The sequence below is a fragment of the Sander lucioperca genome, chromosome 7 (assembly GCF_008315115.2).
Source record: "Sander lucioperca isolate FBNREF2018 chromosome 7, SLUC_FBN_1.2, whole genome shotgun sequence".
In the NCBI taxonomy this organism is placed as follows: domain Eukaryota; kingdom Metazoa; phylum Chordata; class Actinopteri; order Perciformes; family Percidae; genus Sander; species Sander lucioperca.
In genome coordinates, this window is record NC_050179.1 from 16,206,980 (window position 1) to 16,233,303 (window position 26,324).

At 39.4% G+C, this 26,324-nt stretch overlaps 1 protein-coding gene across 6 annotated transcripts; it reads right to left on the reverse strand.

Moving 5' to 3' along the window:
• Positions 1-1,385: 1,385 nt before the first annotated feature.
• On the reverse strand, positions 1,386-25,137 carry rfx4 (regulatory factor X, 4). Of its 6 annotated transcripts, none has more exons than XM_031317229.2 (20): positions 24,849-25,134; positions 23,740-24,681; positions 21,134-21,220; positions 20,831-20,891; positions 17,429-17,552; positions 16,078-16,139; positions 15,308-15,521; positions 14,762-14,839; positions 14,276-14,439; positions 13,483-13,583; positions 13,325-13,383; positions 13,071-13,215; positions 12,634-12,728; positions 11,967-12,084; positions 10,242-10,361; positions 8,679-8,840; positions 8,405-8,564; positions 8,171-8,309; positions 3,952-4,360; positions 1,386-2,329 (listed from the first exon to the last, which is right to left on the reverse strand). In XM_031317229.2, the coding sequence occupies exons 2-19, from the start codon at positions 23,780-23,782 to the stop codon at positions 4,088-4,090; spliced, it is 2,205 nt and encodes a 734-aa protein (XP_031173089.1). In that variant the 5' UTR covers positions 23,783-24,681; positions 24,849-25,134; the 3' UTR covers positions 1,386-2,329; positions 3,952-4,087. The 6 variants fall into 6 exon arrangements, with proteins under 6 accessions (XP_031173089.1, XP_031173082.1, XP_031173097.1 ...); XM_031317222.2 differs by having other exon boundaries at positions 23,740-24,666; positions 24,779-25,134; XM_031317237.2 differs by having other exon boundaries at positions 8,679-8,837; positions 23,740-25,137.
• Between the last annotated feature and the right edge of the window lie 1,187 nt (positions 25,138-26,324).

Here is a 26,324-nt window from a genome sequence, read left to right on the forward strand (position 1 = left end):
CCACTTACGTGACTATGCAGAAAATATACCTCTTAATGACTTACTGGTGAATCATTGCCACTTTCCATGTTATTAGATGGGATCAGGGTGTGCTGTCTGCAGTTGCCTCACAATAACAACCTCCAGGGTTTGAACCTATTTGCATGTTTTCTCTTTTGTCCGTGTAATCTTCCTTCAACAATCCGAAGACATGCACATGGACCGGAGATGTTCCAACAAGTCAGTTTCCTTACCCATAAATATTTTATTATGGAAAATAATGAACCCCTGTATGTGAATTTAAGTATATTTATTCATCCACTCAAATCGTACATTATCAATATATGAATACTGTGAGTTTAACAATATTAACCCAGATTGAATGTTTTCTGTAATCTTACATTTTCAGATTAATCTCTTGATTTGTTCTTTTTTAGTTTAATGAAAAGACATTTTAGATTATGGGAGAAATATGCTTTAATCAATGAGTTATAGACTTATTTCAAAGCACATAAAAAGTGAGGTACTTGCTACTACTGCAGTGTCTTGGTGATGTCAGATAAGAGACCTACTGGTCATGCAGCACGTTTCTTCCAGCTGACAGTGATGTCCTTGTGCACACACCCAGGATCACCAATCTTCCTCTGAAATCTTCAGCAGATATTGACACTCAGGTCAGATGATTAAACCAATAGTGGGTCGCCATTTTTGTTGTTGTTGCTCTTGTGTTTTTCTGCATTCAAAGTCTCGATTGTGAATCCTGCAGGATTTCGGAGAGATATAACACAGAGGATCTATGTTCCAATAAATACAAATCTCGGCAGGGGTCAGAGGTCAAAGGTTATGGGACTGAGGTGCAATGACCCCAGCACAGCAGGACATTCTCTCTATAGAAATGTAATTCTTTCTGCAGTGTGGCCCTTGTGCTACAGGCCCAACCCCCCACTGTGTTGTCACTGCATGGAGAGAGAGAGAGAAGTAACAATCAGCTCAGACGACTTCAGAAAAGGTTTTTCCTTTTGCAACATCAAAACATAAACTGGGGATTTGATGGAAGGCAAAAGTGGAATGATGCATTTTTAAAAGGCAACACATCAGTAGCTATAAGGTCAACAAATTTGGCAAATTAGTAAAATTACCTTAAAATAAATACCTTAAATAATTATATTAAAAACATTTACAGCTGTCTTGTAGTCAAGCATAGAAAGTATAGAAAGAGCAAGACTTAATAGATCACTGAGCAAAGACTTTTCTCCAGTGCTGACATTGATTATGATTATTAAATAGATACAAGAATGTGTTTAATTATATTTTGTCAAATTTGGACATTTTTGTGCATGCTTTTGTGGACTTTTACACAGAAAGAATAAAGAAAGAGTTGGAAAAAGAAGAGAATTTGACAAAGATTTTAAATTGTCACCACAGACGGTTTCCAGTGCTTTTATTTACAGAAAAGTGACTAGACTTCATGTTACTGTACACTTTGATAATTTTCTTTTTTTATAAATACCCATAGGGTAATAGGTCCTCAGTAGCTTTGAGTGCATTATAAAACACACAACCCTAGGTTAATGCGTCTTTCACTAACCATACAAAACAGAGAACAAAGTACCAATTGTAACATAGAAAATAAAGTACACCATGTTACAAAGTTACAGAAAATACATACTATATATACTGTATATACAGTATATTGTCACAGGAAAACAGCAAAAAAGCTTGCGACAGAATACACTCGCACAGTTGTTTTTGAGTCACAGCATTCAATCATTAAAAAAAACTATCCAAGATGGAGACACCTTAATACAATGATCAAGGAGTTTATATCTGTCTTATGATGTTGTATGTTTTGGCTTTGTGCCACTATATGTAACTAGTGTTCCAAAAGAACATTAAGGCAGTACAGTTCGTCCACATCCTTCAGCAAATAAAGCTGCTGCAGAGAGCCCGTGACAGGATGCTGCACAGTGCTGAGCAACAAGAGGAGACAGCGCTGTCACTGAGATTGTACTGTGGTCAGTGACAGTGTACAGCACACTGATCTGTCAGTCATTGACCAAACTGACTAGGGGTTTGTGGGATGATCTGTGTGCTGAGTTATGAGACTGACGAGGGAAACAGAGGTGTACATTCCTTAAAACAAAGGCACAGCTTGGCAGCAGCATTGCACTCTTAAAATGATTTTGCTGCAAGTTCATTCTATATTATTTGATTATTGTTTTCCTCCAGCAGTGAGCAAAAACATCAATTGTTGAAGGAATTTCATCAAACCTCCGCACAAGTTACACCACAATCATGAGTGAGTCAGAGTCTTTTCAAATTGTCAGTACATCCATACCCATGATTCCTACAGTTGTGTTCAAAATTATTCAACCCCCCCAATGCTGTAAATGGTTTTAGGGAATTTAGTGTACATTTGTAATTGTATTCAGAATTAAATCCTACAAGGACTTCTTAAAGAACCATATGCAACTAAAATGACATCAATTGGTTTTGTAATACAGTAGTAAATGTTTCTTTTGTGAATTCTTCATTGACACAATTATTCAACCCCTTAAAGACTACCACTCTGAAGAACAGAGGTTCATTGAAGTGTTTTCAATCAGGTATTGAAAACACCTGTGGATGTCAGGGAGCAGCAATAAAGCCTAATAAGCACCAATTAGGCAGCTTTAAAATGACTGTGATACTCAGCTCCTTCTAGACATTTACTGGTGTGGTTACAAACATGGTGAAGTCAAGAGAATGGTCCAGGAAGACAAGAGAAGAGGTGATTACTCTTCACAGGAAGGGCAATGGCTATAAGAAGATTGCAAAGATGTTAAACATACCAAGAGACACCATAGGAAGCATCATTCGCAAATTCAAGGCAAAGGGCACTGTTGAAACGCTACCTGGTCGTGGCAGAAAGAAGATGATGACTTCGACTGCTGTGCGCTACCTGAAGCGTAGAGTGGAGAAAAGTCCCCGTGTGACTGCTGAGGAACTGAGAAAAGATTTGTCAGATGTAGGTACTGAAGTTTCTGCTCAGACAATACGGCGCACCCTGCGTAATGAAGGCCTCCATGCCAGAACTCCCAGGCGCACCCCCTTGCTGTCTCCAAAGAATAAGAAGAGTCGACTGCAGTATGCCAAAAGTCATGTGGACAAACCACAGAAGTTTTGGGATAGTGTTCTGTGGACTGATGAAACAAAATTAGAACTGTTTGGGCCCATGGATCAACGCTATGTTTGGAGGAGGAAGAACAAGGCCTATGAAGAAAAGAACACCTTGCCTACTGTGAAGCATGGCGGGGGGGTCAATCATGCTTTGGGGCTGTTTTGCTTCTGCAGGTACTGGGAAGCTTCAGCGTGTGCAAGGTACCATGAATTCTCTTCAGTACCAGGAGATATTGGATGACAATGTGATGCAGTCCGTCACAAACCTGAGGCTTGGGAGACGTTGGACCTTTCAACAGGACAATGATCCCAAGCATACCTCCAAGTCCACTAGAGCATGGTTGCAGATTAAAGGCTGGAACATTTTGAAGTGGCCATCGCAGTCACCAGACTTAAATCCGATTGAGAACCTCTGGTGGGACTTAAAGAAAGCAGTTGCAGTGCGCAAGCCTAAGAATGTGACTGAACTGGAGGCTTTTGCCCATGATGAATGGGCGAAGATACCCGTAGATCGCTGCAAGACACTTGTGTCAAGCTATGCTTCACGTTTAAAAGCTGTTATAACTGTAAAAGGATGTTGTACTAAGTACTAAGATTGAATGTCACTTGGGGGTTGAATAAAACTGATAATAATGTGAGCACAGAAAAGACATTTGTGGTTATTTCATTATAAATGTTATGTTATATTTGTCTGACCTACACGTGCCTCTTTGATTTAATTGTAAGCAGGATGACTGAATGATCAAAATCAATGTCAAACCGGCCAAAACAATCCATTTCAGTGGGGGTTGAATAATTTTGAACACAACTGTAATACCTTGCATCGGTACTCTCAACTCTCTGCTCATCCTTATTTGATGTACTTGATTGGAAGTGTTCAGAGACTTTGCATTCACCAGTTTTGGTGGCCTGGTGCTTGTACACAGCTGTCCAGAGCTGTGTTTACAGACTATTTTGCCCAGCCTGTCGTGGCCTCTCCGTTGATATAGGCAAAGCCAGGGAAATGCTGTGAGTGTTCGTACTCTGAGTTCCTGCGCGGGCCCAGGGGAGAGTACATGTCCCCAGAGGTGGCATAGCGGGATGAATGCATAGGTGGGCTGGTGTAACAGCTGTTAGCTGGCGACACATCTGGCCACCTGGGGGCGACAGGTGCAGGGTGCAACCGAGGAGTGCTGCCCATCAAACAAGGCTCCATTCGAGACATTTGGCCGTTGAGCTGGTACTGTGGAAGGGAAGAAGAAGAGGAAAGGAGTTATGGTGATGCAGCAAAGTCAACTACTGAGTGAAGCATAAAATATATACAGTAAATGGATAGAGCCATAAAGTAACAATTATTTGTATAACCAATTAATCTGCTGATATTTGTCTTGTTTGTGTTTGGTATTTTACTTGAAAAGTGACTCAAACAATTAATTAGGTATCAGTTATCACAATAATTTCAGATGAACTTTTACAGTAACCTGTACGGGTACTAGTCATTCATTTCACTCATCCCGATTGTGATCCTGATGCAGTTATATAGCGCCAATTTTTTGAGAACTACCATCCTGTTTTCTTTGCAAACTTGTGGGCCTGTAAAGCCCTTTGAGAGGACAAACTGTGATTCGAGGCACTAGCTACATAAACATAAACCTGGATTAGCCGCAGCCGTGAGCCTTTGGCTATGTTTAGCTAACTTCATCTCTGAAACGCTTAGCCGTCTTCCTTTTTGTGGGTTGCTTTTAGGGGTGTGCCGATTTCAATTCTAAATCAAAATTGATCAAAAAGAGCCTTTAATTTCAATTATCGACATCAAAAACAGGATCTGCGATTCCCCCACTTTAAAAAAAACATTAAATTGAATCAGGCTTTCACCATCTGCATATGCATTTGTAAAACAGCCAATAGAAGTGCTCTTTTTCTGAAATGACCTGTGATTGGCCAAAGTCTCCCTTCACAGGCTAGATTCTCTAAAGCCTGAAAACAGAGCCAATAGGAGGTGAAGAAGTCTAGTTTTCTCTCAGACTTGAATTACAATATGCTAAAAGATAATGGTGGAATTGTTGTCGAACGGCGCAAAAACAAACTGCCTACCCCAGCTTTGATCGACTAAGATATTTCCTCTTTAATTATACAGTTAACTCTATGAACAGATGTGAGAGTGGTATCAATCTTCAATCAATTTATCGAACTGTTATCAAACTGGCACTTTTATGAAGATCACAATGTTGTCAGGAATAAACTGGTGGAGAAATATTGAATCCTTTATTTACTAATTGGGCTAGTTGTGAATCTGCCTATAATATACCCATAATGTGTAAGTGTTTAATTATAGTAAACCTACTCCAGGTTGCTGTAACCAATAAATCCCCAGAACATTTACAGAGGACATGACCTCAGTGTCCTCAAAGGTAGCTATAGCCCTGCTGATATCATATCTGATGCTGTATTAGTCTTGTAGCGTTGGGGGTAAATGGAGCCTGCCGATGGTAATTTCCTGTCAGGGGAAATTGCTTCACAAGTTGTACCACAGTGGTCAAAATAGAAAATTAAGCCACTTAAGAAAATTAGACATCAGTTCAGCTAAAAAAAAAAAAGTGGTTTTCCTGTGTTATTTTTGTTGCCTATGGTGATTGAATCCAAACAGCTCTGACTAAATCTGCCAGTTGACAAAAAATATTTTGGACAGATGGGGATCCGACAAGGTTTTGTGTTCGTCTCAGCTCCATCCCCAACCTCTCACACAGACAAAGCACAGGCATTGTGCCCGATTTAAGTTCAGACAGGCTTAAAAAAAAAAAGTGGAAGTAGGACCCTTTTCTCTTTTCTCACTAAATATAAAAACGACAGTCGATTCCATTATGAGGGAGCACGGCATGGAAAAAGACAGTCAGTGCAGGTCAGAGAGCAGAACAGACGGCTCAGCGGCCTCTTGTTCACAAGCAGAAAAGAGACCATTGAATAACAATATTTTAATAAACGCCCCCTTGGCCCTCCTCTGTGGCTACTGGCTCTAACAGATGAAGAGACTATTGAGAGCTGGAAAGAGGAGTAACAGAGCAGGGCCCCTCTTGGCCCTGGCCGAGCCACCTTTCCCTGTCTGCTTCCGCTGTGTGGAGAGGATGATTCGGGGACTTTTACAAACACTGCGACCGCTGAGGCCCAGCTGATCTCCTCTCACTATAAAGACAGCAGACGCTGGAGGGCCCTTGACAGGAAATTACCATCGAAAGAGCAAACTCACACCAGTCGCTACACAAGCTGTAAAATCAGCGACTCCATCTCATCCTAACAACCTTTTTTCTCACATTTAAATCTTCAGTCTTTTATTTACTTTGCGGCTGTGCAAAGTGTACCCAGAAGTGCTTCCAGCTTTCCCCCACATCGTTTATTAACATCTACATATTTATGTACGTGTTTAACCTTGACACATCTTTGTCGGCACATTTATGCACATATGCTACTTCTTCTACTTCTTACTATGCTATGTGCTATGATATGTAAATGGATTTGTGGATGCATACAGTTAACCCATTAGTTACAGTTTAGACACTCGTGTTCACACACATTATTGCAAACACCATATCCATTTTTGTTATTTGATTTGACTAATGTGACGCTGAGTTTCATCTCTCTCTATGGACATCAGCGTAATCTGGAGCGGTTATTGCACGTAGACATTGCCTACATACATTTATTCAAGTACTCTAGTACAGGTGCAGTTTTGAGTTACTTGTACTTCATTTTAGTATTTATATCATTTTATGCTATGTTATACTTCCACTTGTTGTTCAGCTTTTGGGGTCCCTTTCTTCAGCGGTACAGTCCAAACTGAGAAATCTTGGTGTTATATTTGATCATAACATGTATTTTGATCAACATATCAAATCACTGACCCGCACATGTTTCTTTCAATTAAGAAACATTGCCAAACTTAGAGCTGTTGTTTCGCATTCCGAGCTTGAGATGATCATTTATGGTTTTATATCATCCCGGCTTGATTACTGCAACTCCATTTTCTCTTGTCTCAGCAAGTCGTCCCAGGACTGTCTACAACTGGTCCAGAACTCTGCTGCAAGGCTGTTGACCAGGTCCAGCAGGATGTCGTGCACATCACTCCTATTTTATACTCATTACAATGGCTTCAGATTAAGTTCAGGATCCAATTTAAAGTACTTGTTCTGACTTTTAAAGCTTTGCATGGTCAGGCACCTGTTTATATCTCGGACCTGCTCCATCCGTACACTACTAACAGGTCCCTCAGGTCTTCTAACCAGGGCTTACTGGTGGTCCCACGCACTCACTTAAAAACTAAAGGTGACCGTTCCTTTGAAGCGGTGGCTCCAAACCTGTGGAACGCCCTTCCTATTGTCTTACGTTCTGCAGTCTCTGTTGAAGCTTTTAAAAAGCAGCTGAAGATGCTCAATGGTGTTTTTTGCCCCCAACTGCTCCTTCCAGGCAGCGCTGCGACCGCTGCCTTCAAGGAACCTAACCCTAACCTTAACCCTAACCCTAACCCTAACCCTAACCATAACTCATGTTTGTACCTTTGGGTTTTAGGTTTTAATCTTTTAAATGATTTTCATTGGTCTTTCAACTACTTTTTCCTTGCTTATTTTCTGTTGGATCTTATCATGTGAAGCACTTTGTGACTTTGTCTGTAAAAGGTGCTATATCAAACTTATTATTACTCAACTACATTTCATAGGTAAATATTGAACGTTTTACTCCACCACATTTACCTGACAACTACAGATACCTTGGATATTAAGATTTAACATAGAAAATATATGATCTTATAAAATATGAAACCATGAAACCATCCAACAGCATGTCAATGTCAAGTAGTTAAAACTTGGTTCACTTTGACCAACTGCAATGTTATAATTCACCTGATAAGTTATGTATCAATAATAATAACACACATAATAACACATAGAACACATAGAGAACACAAAAGGATTCAAATTTACTAAGAAAATGTCTTCATTGATTTACATTCATCTTAAATGCTACAGTACTGAACCCCAGTTCTTGGGTGACTGGGACTGACCTGTGCAGACGACCGGTGGTAGGCAGAGTAGTGGAGGGGGGCTGGGATCGCCGGCTCATGGGCCAGACTGGGATACTGGCTCTGGATGGAGTGAGGGTGCTGGTTGGCGTAGCTGCCATAGTTGTAGCTACCAGTATACCTAGAAGGGAGTAAGCAAGTCAAAACCCATTGAAGAAATTCAACAACAAAATTAAAAATGTATTTTAATACTGATATCATAGTAATCATAATTACCCGTGCTCCTCTCTGTAGACAGGCATTCGGTGGGTGGAGGATGGAGGTGGGACTGGAGCACTGCTCCTCATACAGGACAGCTGCTGTCCGGCCTCTGTAGCGGCGCCGCCGGCTGTTGTCACTGTGTATGTAAGGGACCAGGTATATGACTGAACAGCGCCTGGTAGACACACATATATGGACACAAAAAAAATGTGTTGGCTCAAAGAAACTATGTGCGGTGAGACTTCTGCTTATTTAAGATGTCTGTGTGTGACTGTGAGGCCTGTCTCACCTGTGGTGGTGGTGACTCCGGTGTACTCCGGAGACGCGGCTGCTGTGGGGGAGCTGGCCGAGGAAACGGCCACAGAGTGGACTGACCGAGCGGGGGAGTACGATCCTGGAGATGGCGAGGCAGGGGTGGTTTCTGTCAGTGTGAATTCCTCCTCTGTCTCTGCTGAAGGTGTCAAGAGAGGACAGACCATTAGACAATCGATCACAATAATAAAATATACAGTTGCTTTGAGAAGGTTGAACTCCTTGTGAGTTATACCTGAATGTGTTCCAGTAAAGCACATATATGGGGCAAAGCTGTACTGTGTGTACAAAATAAACAAGTGATATTACCTGCCTGATATAGAAATAGTTGACTCAAAAATATTCCAAAGCAGCAAATGTTTCCTATCATCTTATTTCTTATAGCTGTTTTTTTGCAAACTGACAACCAACCATTTATAGAGCTCTTATAGTTCACAAGTTGAAGTAGCTGATGGGATAACATTTCACTGGAATTGTACCTCGTACGATTTCATGTGACAAATAAAATGCATTGATTGATTGATTTTACTGCACTGTGTATGAAGATGAAGAGAAGTAACGTATGTCAGTATCACTACAAGTAAGCAGTATTAGAACAGTATTGGACTAATAGGAGTGAACTAACTCAGTACAGCACTAAACACACAAAAGATCAGTAGTTTGAGGTTTAAAGCGGTAAAGTAAATATACTTTTATACTTTGTTTGGTTTTCTTAAGAGCACAGAAGGAATTCCAAAGAGAAACAAGTAAATCATTTTCAGAAAAATATATGAAACAAATTAGCAACTAACAATTATTTTCATTACTGATTATGTTGCTAATTTATTAAAAGATTACAATTTGGTGCAAAATAAAGTACAAAAATGTACATCATAATTTCTTAAAGTTTAAAGGTGCTCTAAGCGATGTTGGTTGACGTTACTTCTTGTTGATGTTCGAAGTATTTTCAAACAAAACGAGACTAGCTCGCCCCTCCCTCATCCTCGTCCTGTCCCCCTCCCTTCTGTGCTTCTGCGCACTAACCCCCACCCCAAAATCCTTCTTGTCGGTTATTGACTGGAACACTGTTTGTTATGTTTAGTGGTGCAGGTTGGCGCAGTTTGTTTTTGTTGCAGATTGTGGAGCCTGGGCTGTCTACAGAGACTGTCTTTTTTACAGTGTGTTCAGGGGACAGGCAACTCGTGGATAGTGAGGAGATGTTTGCTGTATGTGACAAAAAATGTTGTAGCCTAAAAAACGCGTGACATCGCTTAGAGCACCTTTAAGGGGATATCTTCAATTTGCTTGTTTTGTCCGACCACGTTGTTTATTATAACAAAAGACAAAGAAAATCAGCAAATCCTCACAATTTCTGAGCTGGAACCGATTGTTTGAGATTTTCTGCTTGAAAAAGCACTTTAACCATTAAAACAAATAACAGTACATACTTGTTGGACATTTTCAGTGAGCTAATCTTATTCTACGACAAAGTATTACACAAGACATGTTTGCAGCTGTACTGTCATTAATTACTGATTAGACCTCCAGGGAGCGGTCTCACCTGTGCTGCCCTCTCCCTTCATGGCCCTCATGAGGTCGTTGGCTCTCTCCTGGCAGTGCAGGGACTCCAGCAAGTAAAGCACATAATCATCAAACATGAGGTGGATCAGGTGGAAGGACCCTGCACACAGATACACAGGAGGAGTTTTATACAGAGAAACAAGTGTTATTTATACCAAAGACTCAGAGAGAGTCAGCTGTGTGAAAAAAATAAAAATAAAAATAAAAAAGCATTTCTAAAATCATCTGACTGATGATATCACATCCTGCAGACTGACAGGAGGTCTGCTGTTAATAAAAAGAAACGGGTGCGCTTGTTTCCGTGTATCGAGTCAGTGCCAGAAATATGTCAGCTGACCCCGGGGTCACACGGAAGATGAGACTGTGGCATGTGAGGGAGTGTCACAATTGTGTCATTGTGAGGGTTGCTGCTGCTGTCGTGCATAATAAACACTTGTGGCTATTCAAGGGAGCGGGGTGTAATACTGACCGGTCATAAAAGGGAAAGACAGGCGAACACGTCGGGAGAGGGGAGGGGCGGCTATTGTTAATTAGCTGTTTGTGCGCAGAGACCTGCTTTATCAAAACACTGCAACCAGCTGTGTCTTTGATATTCACAGACAGGGCCAACAGAAGTAGAGCAAAGAGAAGCCGTTTTCTTTTCTTTCATTTTTACAACTCTTCACTGATTGCAATCCTTGGTGGTGCACAGTGCACAACAAGCTATTAAAGCAGCCATTTTACTTGTTTCTCCTCTCTCCTTATTTTAGACTTCAGAGATCCATACAGTAGAGTAGAGGAATCCAGAAGGGTTTATTTGGTTGCACTGAACCATGTATGGAGTTGATAAATGTACACCAGTTTTAAGTTCAGTAGTGACATGGACATACATGTGAGATGTTTTTTTGTGAAATTGTAAATTTTGCACAATTCTGAATGACAAATAAAACAAACATAGCATAATGTAAAGTTCAGGAGAGGCAGAAAACCCAATGGGCTTGTTGGAAGCCTCCACCTAAATAATAATAACATTTCACAATATTATAAAGAACACAACATGAACATACAGAAAATAATATGACTACATTAATAGTGATGAAAAGCTCACTAGAAAGACTGTTAACTGGGACATGTTACATGGTTATCGCTGGATTACTGATATGAAGATTTTATTCATTTTTGTGTGTAATATTTATTATCAGCACAAATATTTTATATTTTATATAAAGGAAATATGGTCCATTGATGTTTAGCATAAATCTAAATTACAAACATTGCCTCATTAAAAAAAAAAAAACTAAATTCTGCCTCATGTGATGCAGGATTTAACTAAAAGTCAAAGATCTCTGTGTGCGCAGTTATGTTCAGGTAGATTACCATCAGCTATAGAAGCTACAGAAACAGGTTTAATGTTCTTCTTAAAGAAAAAGACCCTGCTATGTATGTGATTAAACTCAATGTCATGTTTAATTGGTCAGTATATGGTGATTTAAGGGCTACACTTGGATGATGAGTTCTTCTGAATGGATAATTATAAAAAGTTTGAGTTGTGTTTTGGGAAGGGAGTTTTTTATTTTTGTTTGTTCTGTGTGGTATGGTCGTTTGTGCATGACACAATAAATTACAACGTTTTGGTATACTCATGAAGCGCTGTCAAAGTTGTGTATTTCTGGCTGTTTGTCGCATATATTACATAAGGAATGATGACAAAGAATTAGCAGCTCACCAAAGCTGGGCGCGCTGTGGAGGGTCATATCCCGGATGACTCTGGTACCAAAACACGACCACATCAGCAGGAACTGTTGGGCCACCTTCTTCAGGCACCCGGGCCTCTTCCCTGCCACCTAGAGAGAACATTTCCATGAGAAAAGGGAAGGAAGGGTTGGGATGCCGGGGTAGAATTAACCTCGGGGTCCGCATTGGGGCTTAACCCTCAGGAACGAAAAACATGTCAACAAGTCAACTATTTAATTTGCCCCCAGGGACACGCCTTCCTATTGAACTATTGTCTGGGCAATCCAAGACGTTGCCAGGGCGACCAAATTTTACAAGCCCATATCTGGCACATAATGGACGCAAATGGGAAGCTTGAAGACATCATTAACTGGGAGGATTGCAACGTAAGTGCCTCTGTGTAAAAGAAAGACATGCTGGGACGAGTGGCTTTCAGCCGCAGGTGTCTTTTTAAGGGCAAGGAAATCAGACTTCTGCAGCACAAACACTTGAAACATTTAGTTAAAATCGGTCCTCAGCATCAAACATGGAAAATATATAAACTTTTACCGGTGCAACATGAACAAAAGACAGAAACTTTATGCAAAAATGCTGAGTCAGACCAAGTTTAAACACCTATTGTCCCGAAATTAGTGAAAAAAAGTAGTTTGGGGTCTGACCTTGACGACACAGCGGTCCACCATCGAGTCCAGCCACTCGATGTACGCCTCGATTGGAGACTGCTCCTCCAATAGACGGTCAAACTCCTGATACACTGTGACAGGAGGGAGAAGGTCAGCTTACATAGTACTTTACATCACTTGAAAACTAAAAAAACTGAAAGATTTGGATGGCATCTTCTTCTGCGTGTGTGTGACCTCTGATCCCGTCAGGACTGATTCAGAGCAGTGAGGCTGCAGTTAATTGGAGATGCTCCGCAGGGTGTTTCAGAGGAGAGTGAACTTGTTTAACCCTTTGGTCTCCATCATTAATGCTTTGACTCTGCTGGTCGTGGGAATGATTGTCTCTCGGCGTGTCGTTTGGGTGGCAGTAAAGTGTAACTCTCTGTCTGGATGGGTGTGTTTAGAGTAGAATCAGTTTAAAGGCATAAACTTACAGTGGATAATAAGCTGCCTGTGCTCCTCTTGTGAGTCCTCCATGGTGTAAAGTGTCTGCTTGGTGATGCTGTTCAAGTCCACATTCCTCCAGTCCTCCAGCATTTGAAAGGTGATGTCGGCACTGTTTATCACAGTCCGCGACGCCTGGGGACAGATAAATCGACAATATTACTTACATGAGCACAACCATATCCCTTATCAGCTGTTTGTTCATATGGATTTTATTAAAAAAAATTCGGACCACGATAGGCACCTGACATAGATGGTTTAATGATGTTTGCCGCTTTAGAATCTGAGAAAATCTCCTGGATACTGGGAACAAAAAGGGAGAAAACATATGGTTAGTCCTGTGAGGTTAGTCCAGCATTTACACTTCCATTATGATGAGGATGATGTGGATTTCATACTTACATTCAAATTTGATATTCCTCAGGTTTTCAGGAAGGTCGTGAAGTGCTATTTTTAGCCACTCATCAAGCTGTTTGGCAAATTTTCGAATAACCTGAGTCAAACTATGTGGATGAGAGAAAACAGAAACACATTTAATAACTTAGACAACGTTTATAATTACCCTTCATATTCTCTTAAACAATCAACTAATCCTTTGGTCTATAAAATGTCACAAAATAGTAAAACAATTTTCCAGAACCTAACCTGATTTGACGATTAGTCAAACTGAGAAATTGACTTATCATTTTAGCCTCACATTTAAATTTCTCAAAAGGCATTTTTAATTGTGCTTAAAGATCCAGACCACTGCAAACCCTTTAACTTAGTTTTTGAATATAAGTAAACCTCACCGATATGTTTGCAGATCATGAGGCAAGACATGCTATGGAACTGCAAGAATTTGTTTTCCATAATACACTGAAATTATGCTGCTTAAATAGCAATACATAATATAGCACAAAGCATAGCGTAGCAAGACGTCCATAAGCATTTCAAATAAATGGTATTATTAATAAGAAATGTTTTTTTAAGGAAGCCTAAGGTTTGGTAAACAGCTTTATTCACTAAACTAAATGCTAACTATGTTATTTCTGTTAATGCAGCAGCTTGAATTTACACTGCAGGTTTGCACAAATAAAAATAAACATCTGTTGTTTAGTCAGAGCAGAAAAAAACAACATACCATCCTCTCCAGTTTTAGTAACAACAGCTAGGAAAATGGTTTTAAGAGTAAAAGCTTACAACAGGCGCTCACCTATCAGGCAGTGCTTGCAGGACGGTGGGCATCAGCACCCCAGAGATGGCCTTGTAGAGGATGGAGTCGCAAACACCGACTATGTTCACCACGGTGGGGGAGCCCAGGACAGGGAGCATGTGGGGCGGCATGCCCTGCCAGAAGTGCAGCAAGAAACTTTGAACCTAAAAGTACCACACACACCATGACATTCAATATTACAGGAAATAGGGCCCCTGGTTAGCTCACCTGGTAGAGCGGGCGCCCATATATAGAGGTTTACTCCTTTGCTGCAGGTCATTCCCCTTCTCTCTCCCCTTTCAAGTCTAAGCTGTCCTATCCAAATAAAGGCCTAAAAATGCCCAAAAAACAATCTTACAAAAAAAAAAAATATTACAGGAAATAAAAGTTCTTCTTTTTGCCTGTTTAAAAGCTTCAGGAATTAGTAACATACAATCAACCTTTTTTGTTGAAATGGTAAAATGGTTTAAAACAGAAGACACTTGCCTCATCAAAGTTGGCTCGAATAACAGTGTCCAGTATCCTCTGACAGTGCGTTCTGTACATCATGATGAAGGTTGACACCTGTGGGCAACAACAGAGTATTGATCTGCATCACAAACTTAACAGTTTTTATTCTTTGGGGAAAGTTAAATAAAAGTGGTGGAAAAACAAGAGAATAAATCTTGTACAAAGTATGTGAACCAATAAATACACGTTACAGGTCTAGGCTGGAGCAGAGTAATATAAAACGAGCTTTAGAGATCAGCAAAACACAAACCATTTAAAATCATGGCCCCTCTTTAAAAGCTGGACAGCTAGTGCCTGTCCTTTGTCCATTGCTAGATCTTATTATCTCCCCCAAAAGATTAAGAGTTAGTGAGGAGCCAGCATATAAATCCTCAAGGTCCTTCTCTAAATGCAAACCCAGTGAAGGTCCCGGGGCAGATAAAAGGCTGGAAGCCAGAGGGGGCGCAGAGTTGGTGAGATGGCAGGGAGAGATGGGTGGGGAGGGGGCGGCTGTAAGGATGGACTTTTAAAACTCCTGTTTACCCTCTCTTCTGGCAGGCTGGCGGGCAAATTTAGGTCTTTGACATTTGGAAACTCTGGCAGGAGCGTCCCCAGTTTGGAGCGTGGTGAATATGCCACTGTCTGCTTCGTGACCTCTTTCTTCCCCGTCTCGTTTACCCACGCCGCTCCCTTTTTAGAGTACATCACATCGTAATACTGAGAGGTCTCCTTCACAGCTATGCCGTAGTAATGGTACCTGAGAAGAGCAGAGAGTGAACGAGTGAATAAGATATGTTAAGTACAAAGAAAAACTTGGAATAAAAAAAATATTCAAACACACACAGAAATATTTTTTCTAATACACTTGTTAGAATTTGTTATGTATTGAGCTTGTTATAAACTCCTTAAAAAAGTTTAATCAGATGTTCGTCTGATGTTGTATTTTGTTTACATAATTAGGAAGAACAAACTAATCTTAAATCTATTCTACAATTTCAGATCTTTACTACTATCAAATGCGATGAATGCTCTGTATCAGAAAATAAATGGATTCTTTCTTTTTTGATAAGAGTCTCAGAAACTTAGGACCACAATGAAGTTATTTTAACTTCAATGTTGTTATCCTGTGTCATGCCTTATTTTAGGCTCAACTGCTTGTTTGTGTTATATGCTGCTAGTTTTCTGTTTCTGCATGTCTATGCTCCATGTTTGATTGAATTTGTCTTTTGTTCAGGTTTTTTTGGTGAGAGGGTTTGTGAATAAGTGTGTATTGTGTAGGTCATTTATGACAGGATCAAACCAAACCAACTTACTTAGACTGCCCTCTTGTCCCCAGTCTTCTGGTAGTTAATGCTGGAAACTGTTGCCTTATGATCTGTTCAGTGTAGGAGAGAAAAGGTTAAGTTAGTGTGCCGTAACTAAAGAGTGAGAGAGAGGTTGAAATTTCTTTTAGCGTTTTATCTCAGCCTATCACAGTAACTCATGAAAGGAGGAAGAAAAGGAGGTGGAAACAGGTGACACAAAGAACCAAATAAAATCTTTATAAAATATCAACTTGTGTGTATTTTTTAGTAAAAAGGTAGGGGAAAGTGTTTGATAAAGTTTGTCAGGAGAACATGAAAATCTCATAGCTGTATCCTCGGGAAAGTCTGTGAGGGAAAAAAAGCTTTGAGAGCCACCCATTTATGACATCCAGGGGTATTTTTTTTTCTCCTATATCAACAGTCTTCCCTCATCTATCCACCCACCCACCCTCTCTCCTTCTCACTCTCTTTCTCTTCTCCACTCCCGCCTTCTTCCTTTCCTCTCTTTTTGTCCAAAGAGATTGGCTCCTTCGTCCAGCTCCTGGTGCAGAAACTTTAGCAAACAGTGTAGCTCTCTTTTGTGTAGGATGAAAAAGGAGGCCAAGCTGTGAAGTTTCTGTCAGGCCCCGCTTGATAAATGAGCAGACAGGGAGGCAGTCCGGGCCCTCTCTCGTTTTTTTGTCCTGAATCAATGAAGCCTTCCTAAAGGACACCCCACACTGCTCTAGCCACTGATCTAACATTCCGCAACATCTCACCCTTCCAAATTTCCTTTAATTACACATTAATCCAGGCCCCTTCTCTTTTTCAATATCTTCCGACAGGAGCTGTGGAGGGGCGGGGGTGGGCCGGGTTGGGGGTTGGGGCCGGGGTCCAGGGTACAGGAGATGGCTGGGGGTAGGAAGGCCGAGGAACTTCTTGGGGTTGTGGGAACAGACGAAAGCACATCTCCTTTGGCTCTAGATTATGTGTTCAGTGAACGACTGCAGAGCTTTGCTCACTTCACACTGAGCTGCAGTTGATATTACTTCAACAGCAGCCAGAGCTGCAGCACGAAACCAACCCAGGCATGAAACGGTCAGACTAGTGCTTACGGCTGATTTAATGCATGCTTTCATATGACATCCAAATGTTGTCTTCTATCTTCTTCTGTCAACTCATTTTGCTCTGATTACTTTGAACTTGAACAGTGCGTGTATTAGTGTATATTAAAACCCTACAAAGACTACAGTTACTGAGTTAATGACTTTCATGTGTTTTCAAGATATGCAAAAATTATTTTGAGTTAACCGGGATGCAGGTGGGAATGATGAGTTGCCAGACTGTTTAACCTTCATCTCCACTGATGTTTGAATCTTACCTTTCCAAAGCTGGCTGCGTTCACAGGCTGTGTGTCGTGCTTTTCACTGAAATCTAGATAATGCATGTAGAGGGCACTTCGGGGGATACACACACCTTCGGCTATCTCATAGTTCTCTTCTAGCCTGTTGATGACAAATGAAAATTATCAGTACACAAAAAAATCTAATAAGGAAGTTTGGGCATTGTTAATATGAATGAAAGAATCACAACTTTAAACAGGCATCTTATAATCGTGGCATTTCTGGTAAAAATGGTAAAAAACTTAAAGTAATTTACTGTGTAAATGTTTAGGAAGTCAGATTACATTCATGTCAGCAACATGAATAAATGCAGTGAACTAAGACAGTTTAATTATATTAAATTATGTGATGTCAAAGTTTCAATCAATCAGCAGGTGTACTGCAGCACACAACTTCACATGTATCATATTAACCAGACACTAAGATTGAGAATACTACTATTGATCTCACAATTACACAGACATCAACAACTGCTCCTGGGTGGATATGTACATGTTTAATTCTGATAAATTCAAGGTAAAATGTTTAAAAAAATAAAATACCTACATTTTTGCCTAATTTTCCCAACATAAGCGGTTATATTTCATTATACTTTTACAGTGATCATATGTGTTTCGATTTTTAGTTTCTGCATATAAAGGATTGCGTTAGTTTTAGTAAAGTCTTGCATGACTGTGTCTACTTGATTAAAGTAATTTATGTTTGGAAAAAAAATCCTAGTACTGATTTACAAGTCTCATTTAAAGTCTCAGTAAATGGTTTCTGATGGACATCATAAGCCATGTTGCTGTATAATTGATTTGCATTGAAATCCTATACCTGTGAACTATTTAAATATCCATTAAGCAATACATTTGATAGTACCATTAATTTAAGTGACTCCCTATATTGTGAAAGCGTTGCTGGTACTGAAGATCCCACTGAGAAGCAAAACACAGCTTTCTGTAGTTATCAGTGCATTTTGCTGTGTCTGCTGGGCGTGTACTGTATTTAGGCAACTGTTTACTAACACATCAGCCATAATCCGCTGTCTGAAAGACTATGTTTGCATCAGTGATGTGGGTCTGGATTGGTTGATCTCTTATCTGTCCAACAGGTCCCTCTCTGTTATGCTTAGAAATGCTACGCCACTTATCTCTTTTGTGGGGTCCCCCAGGGGTCTGTTCTGGGTCCCCTTATATTTACCATGTGCATGCTACCCCTGGGGCAAGTGATGCAAAGACATAATATTGATTTTCATTGCTAAGCGGGTGACACACAACTGTATGTCCTGATAAAGCTTGGTACAATCAATGTGTCTTTTGTTATGTCCTGCCTTGCTGAAATTAAAAAAGGATGTTTAAATTGTTGTTTTTTGTAATTGTTTTTAATTATTTTATCGTGCCTTGTCTTTCATGTTTTGGATTTTATTTACTTTTTATTTTTTGTTTTAACTATATAGCACTGTAACTTGATAATCCATTAGTATGTCAGTGCTGTGATGCTTTTGTTTTGGAGTATTTTTGCCCAACAAAATAAATCACTCAATGCAGCTTTAAAGCCTCTTTGCTGTCAATAAAACATCTGAATGCATATTGCAATTTGCTAATATAAGCATGCTGTCAGCGAGCTGGAAATACCGATCATTGCACATATCCTCCGTGTACAACTTACAAGTAACAACAAAATTTCAAATAACTAAATAAGAACGGAGTCTGAAGTCTGAGCCTTGTGGTACAACATGCAACAAAATAACTACATATTGAATCCTGCCACCACCTCACCCTGCATCATCAATTACATTTTTATTCATAAAATGTTTATTAAATGTTTCTGCTTTTGAAATTACTGTTTCTTCAGTTATCAGATTTATTTAGCTTGTATCTATCTATCTATCTATCTATCTTTTATATTGAACTCTATTCTTGTGGAAATATATAGCTACTGTAAAAGCCTTGTTCTGTTGTTTTATGAGCCATGGGAGATGAGCTTTATGACCTGACTTACATTTCCTTTCACTTATAAAGCTGTGAACTGTCTTCTGAATTACAGTCATAAAATAATGACAGTAATTGTTCATGTTATTAGTGGAATAACAGCCATTTAACATTTAACAGCCTGACTGGTTAATTGGCTAATGGTTATTCTGTTTTGTTCTGATTTAAATATATAAACCTAATTTTAGTGACTTTTTCGAAAAAAGAAAAAAAAATCTTATCCAAACTGGTCAAATGTATTCTTTCTGCTTTAACGATGAAAACCAAATCATCAATAAAAAAACTCATTATTATGGTTGCAAACATAAAGGTATAGTTCACTTTTACTGCAACATCCTGCTAAAATGTAAAAAAAGTAAAATTTGTAGTCAATTTCACTATACCCGCAGGAAAAAAGTCTCCATATGCACAATGAAATTATTACAGAGACCAATTACAGTGGCATTTATGTATATAAGGCCTCTCTTTAAAAAGGTACATTGACCCAGCTCACGTTCCTCACACTGGGTTTCAGCCCCCCACAGTGCAGCTTAAAGCAGTATTAATATTCATTTAAGCCCATGTGCTTTTTGAATGCTATTAAGTAAATTGTGTCCTTGGTCATGGGGTTGTGCAACAGGCAGGCACATATAAACTCAAGGCATGTGTGGGGTTTGTATTTTATACATGCAGAGGATATGAAAGATCTGTTGCATGTCGAAACTGCTCCTCTTTTTAAGTATTTATGTGTTAGGTGTCTCTATTGTTAAACAGCAGTGTGGAGTCCAAATGAAACGACCCCGTGAGGACAAATAAAACATAAAATCGTATCTGATCAGATTATGAGCAAGACTGAGGTTTGAAAAAAACACAAATGCCATTTTTGTCATTGTCATTGCTGTTAATACTTAAAATACAACACATGTTCAACATGTACAAACTAAGAGAATAAAACAAGCATTAAAAAGTAGGATGTCACATCTGTGTTTGTGGCTCAATGGCACAAAATGAAAATCTTACCTTTACTGACATAATAAAGCCAGAAAAGAAACTAGTGTGCAAAGAAACAGGTGCTCATCTGTGTGTGTCATGTAAAACTATTTAAATCAATGCAATTTTGATATAAAAAAAAAATAATTCTAGACTTGATATTCATTGTTTTATGTTCCACATGGCGAGTGGAAGCCTAAAGTAAAATAATAATTTATTAAAACTTTTTTTTTGGAGACTGACTACATGGTTTTTAAATTAATTCACAATATTTGCAGTTGATTACTGCTGTTTGACATACACTTGTGTGTTATTATTATTATTTTTTTTTTTTACATTTTTTCACTTTTCTCCCACTTATTTTTTACATATTTTACATACTAAAGAATATATAATATATATAATATACACATTTATTTAAAAAAAAAAAAGTACCATTCCAGAGTTGCCGGTGTCGAATGTGGTTTAGAGGCTCTGTTGTTTTCTTTTTCTTCATCTGTAACATACAACAAATACTGTAGTTTAGGGCAAAATCAAGTTATTTGGATAAAATGAGACATCACAAACATGGCACCAGTGAAAGGTCACATAACCGACAATAATGTGCAAATCGTGAACCTTTTAAAAACTGTCATGTGGTTAAATGACATTGCTAAACACTACACATTAACTATACCAGTTTACAGGATTCCTAAGTGGAGTCAGTAGTTTTAGTGTAACAGTGTTCGTCCTGCTTACGTTCATCGTTGGACATGTTCCCCAGAGACGTGTGACTGGAGTATCGCTTGCTCTCACTCTCGTTGAGGCATCTTTCAATCCAACTCTCTAAAAAAGACATGATGGACCACAGATCACAGAACTGGACAAACTGTAATGTGACGCCTCGCAGTACAACTTAGAAAAATGATTTAGTTTGGACATCATTTTGTTTAGACGTGATCATGAAATTACTAATCTGGTCAAAATAATGTGATTTTTAAAGATCTAACAGTGGGCCTTTTAATTGTCACTTGGCTAAAACATCAGTTTTCGTATATGTCTTTGTATTCATTTTCATTGAAACATAAACTGTTAATTTAAAAACTTACTTTCTTGAGTGAACTCATTTTGTCCTGCAGTATAATAGAGCCAAAGCTGTATTTACATAAACAGTGCAAATCACTGCCTATACAGGACACTTTAAATGTCACTAATGTGACAAGGCGAGCTGACAACAATCGATTGTATGGGCAGCGGTGCAGCCATGGCTCTATTTGAGATGTTTTCACCAGGACGGCAGGAATCCAGCATTGTTCCCAGGAGACTACGAGCGTACACACTCGCTTAAAAGAGCCTGTGCACATTACTGAAGCAGTCTGGTGGAATAGAGGCCATTGTCCTGTTTTAATTTCTACTTAGAAATAGCTCAACTGGTGTGCTTTCTGTGGCCGAGTAGCAGCAAAACACCAAGGCTTTCATGTAGATACAGCCTGATACATAGAGTGGAAATCCATTTAAAATTCTTTTATTTGTTTCAAGTAAGGTCATTAGTATTCGATAAATGTAATTACGAAGAACTTTGCACATAATTAATTTCCATCTTCTTTATTTAAGTGTAAGAAAGCATTTTCTGGGTTTTTATGATAATAAACTATGTCTTCTTTACCAACCACTTGTACCTAACCGAATGTCCTAAACAGAGAAAGAAAATAAATAGTACAATACTTTCCATTAAATCTGGTTAATAAAATCTTTATGTAACCTAAAATGGAAATGACCAGTCAAAACGACCTCAGAAGTTTACACAGTAGTAACGTAAATGTACTTAACCAGTTACTTTCAACAAATAAAAACTCTCTACATAATATTTCTTTAAATTGTGTTTAATCGTTTTCTTTCCCCCTGCATGTGAACTGAAAACAATCACCATAGCAGCTGTTGCTAGGACAGACTGTTGGCAGGACGACCTGTTGGTGCAGCCCAAAGGGGGGATTCAGAGGAGGTCACAGATATTCTAAAGTTTTAAAAGTTTACACTCGATGAGGAATCTACACCTCAATGTTTGGCACGTGCTGATAGAAAAGGTCAGACTGCAGTTAGAGTCCCATCATCGCTGCATCAGGAGCAGACACGGAAAACTAACGGCCCTCTGAACATACACGGAAGAGGTTTTTTCTTTCAATGCTAGAGAAATATTATCATTAGAAGCATACTCTTTAATGGTCTCAATTAATGTGTTTATGATTATCATCACCTTTAAATGTACTAACTGATTAATGCCAAATATAATGCCTGTTACACAATAAAAAAAACAACTGCCTGTGCATTTGAATGTTATCTAATGAATAAAACACTACCAGTGTCACTGACGACCTTCTGACATGTCTCATCATTTACCGACAGTATTTGCTTCTGTCTTTTTCTACCTAAAAAAAAAAACAAATCTAGAAGTGAAAAAGTGAATCCACTGAAGTGAAGCTAATTCTCCACAGAGGCTCAGATCTCAAGCTTCATTTGCCACAGGATCAGATAAGTTGGGGATCTAAATAATTGGATTAAATTTGATCAACAAGTGAAACGGATGTTCACTCATTTATTCACACACATTCAGGGCTGAACTACTCTGCACTGCACCAGCATACTAGAAATGTGATTTTCTTAAGTGTAAATGATTTCAAAATGCGTTACCCAAAAATTTAATTATATTAATCACCTTTAATAATTTGAATAAATCGAAACACAGATGAAAAAAAAACAGTTGCACAATTAGTTTTATTTTAATTATTTTAATTGTTTAATCATTATTGTTTCTGTAAAGTAGTCACTTCGACCAAGATACAAAAATATTTTACAGATAAAGTCTGAGTAAAACTCAGTTTTGAAGTTGAATAAACGCTTTAGTTTTCAAATCTTGGACTAAAAAAAAACCAGAAGCCAAAAATATTTTAAAGTCCACCATGATGTGCACTTGCTGTTTTTATTTCTTCACTCCCAGTGATGGAGATTTTAGTTTTTTTAAATTGCTTTAACTGAATACAGCAAGAAGAGAGATTTAAGGGTTATTTCTCTGCTTTCTGTGAGTTTTCTTTAATCAGTGGACAAGTGACACACTTATAACATAACAACACTTCTAATAAATGTGCATAACCAAAAACACTACACAAATAACTTAAATAAATAAAAAAGTAAATTAGTGATAAAAAAAAAAAAATCAACAGCCGAGCATCCAACTTCCTCTGAATGACTGCAGGGAAAGTTTGCGGCTTCCAGAAGAGCAGCAGCAGCAGAAGAAGCTCACACAACCGAAGCTGGTTTTCTCAACACATCCAGACAAAGCAAAGCGAGCAGAGATTAAAAGGACTGACCTGTGGAATCCATATCAGGCTCCTCCAGCAGCCCGCAATGCATCCTCTTCCCATCAACGACACTGGCTCCTCCAAGAAAATGGCTTAGTGCACGTTTCCCCCTCCTCAGCGGCTCTCCCCTTGTCTCGCTCTGTGTTTCCGTGACCACTGCCCGTCACAAGAGATGTTGAGGATCTGAGGTTCGCCCAGAGAGGGGTGGTGTTGGCGGAGGAGAAGGGGGGAGGTGGGAATAAGGGAGGAAAGGGGGGTAGAGACTCCAGAAATCCAGCGGGGGGAAAGCCAGACCCGTCAAAATGTTTGCTGATGTTTCATGGGAAAGGGGCTGATTTTATAGGAGCCCTGATGGGGACATGTCATTGATAGGCTTGGAAGGCTGATGAATGGCCCCAAGTCAGATGGGGATGTGGCAAGGCTCACTGGAAGTCTTTTGTGGGGCTGTTTTGAATAAGAAAAGCTTCCTCCCAACGAAAAAAAAAGAGGCTTAGATCTACGCAGTCCTAACACTGTGGCCTCCCCGTCTTCCATTATGGCATTTAATACGTTTTTATACACCCCAGAGTTCCATATAAACATACATCCCTACACAACCGCCGCTCCTGCCTTTTCTTCTCATTTTAACTCCCATTTCATATCCCACGGACACTTGTTGCCACATTTGGTCTATTTCTCACCTCATTCCACCATTAAATCATCTAGTTGATAACTTTTTCACAGAATCGACAAATCGTGTGCCCTGACACATTCAAACATGCTAAAAATGCCACCAGTGCGGACTTTTTGGTGATTTTCTCACCTGTTTTTCACTCACTTTTTTGCTGTGGCAACCTTATTTTTGGTGTGCCTCTGAGAAGAGGGAACGGTCACAAAGGGGGGGAAGTAAAAGTGCAAAGCCCGAGGCTGGGAGGGCTCTGATGGAGTGCCTGAGAGCTGGAGAAGCGAAAGCTGTGATTAGAATATGAATGGAACCACAGGAGAGGGGGAGAGGAGAGGGGAAAGAAGAGGGGAGAGGAGAAAGGCGGATTATGGCTGAATTACTCACCACACCATGGATAGCAAAGGAGGACTTTCTCTACCAGTGCGCAGGCGTGGGCACCAATGCTGCTACTCACCGACACACACCGTGCAGCCACCTGGGAGCATGCATGGGACAGGGTGGCAGCAACATCACATGGGACACCGTGCACAGGGTCATACTTTGTTAGAACAGATCTGTCCATCCTTTTAGACTCATGTAGGAAGAAAGAATCCGCTGTAATGAGTGACAGGTCAAAAGGACTTTGGAAAAATCTAAAAAGGAAAAAAAAGAAAAAAAACCTAGCACATTTGAATCATTTTGACCTGTCTGCAAAGATTCTTGGTGCTTAAGAAAAGATTAAACAAGAAATATATTTTAACAACCTATTACTGTCACAATATTAAAAGCCCTAAATGGCTAGTGCAAAGCTGTGACCTCAAAAGAAGCATCTAATTAATTTCAGTCAAGTAAGGAGAAGGTGGATTTTTTCCTCCTGTTATCTGCTTATCAGAGCCTCATACATTGGACAGGTGCAGCCACCAAAGGAGCCTCTTCCACCCTTCCTATTCTCACACACTCTGCCCACACAAACGGATGTGTACTGCTTTTGTTCAGTGAAAAGGCCCCAATTGAGTTGTGTGTGTATGTGCGAGTGGGGGGTACGGTTACGCTGCATACGACATGTTGGTGGTATTAAGGCTTTTTTTTTTTAAAAGAGGAAACCATATGACTCAAAGCAACTTTCTCTTCCTATTGACATGAATAAGGATGTCGTGCTGCACATGTCTATATGTCCTCACTGAACATCCAGCTGTCTGCTCATCACATGACATTTATATCGGAGTGGTCCTCCACTATCTACTGAAAAACTTAAATCATCTCAGATTTAAATAAAAACAAAAAAACACGCCAAACAAAACTCCTGCTGGTGGTTTTATGAGCAACCAATTCGTTTTCTATTGGACATCAAATATGTGGGTTAACATTTTACCAGAACATCAAGTTTAATATGAATGGGCTGATAATTAAGTATTATTGCTCTTTGTTTTTCAGTTCAGTTAATTCATCTGTTTTCGTTGTGTTTGTTCGTCTACGACTGTAAGCTGAATATCTTTGGGTTTAGGACAGAAATAAGACATTAGATGAAATTATCTCTGGCTTTTTGAAACAGACACAAACAGATGAAATTTTCTGACATGGACTAATTCATTAACCAAGAAAATATTTGAAAGTTTAACCACTAACGAAAATCAGTTAGTTGCAGCTAACGAAAATGAGGTACTTCATCTTTTGTTTTACATGTCTAGTCTCATGTAATGCATTAGAGTGGAACACATTTTCTAAATACTGAAATATATCAGTAAAAAAAATATACTACAGTATGTTTCAACCATGATGCCCAACCCTAGTTTGACATTTCACTTGGAGAAGAGCTCGTTTCAGCAGGAGTTTTGTCCCCCTTTGCAATAGCAGCCATGAACAATCTGCCTCGCTGACACCGTTGTGAGCTGGGATGATGAAGGCTTCATGGAGATTTTGTGCACTGTCCATATCTGCGAGGGGCATGACA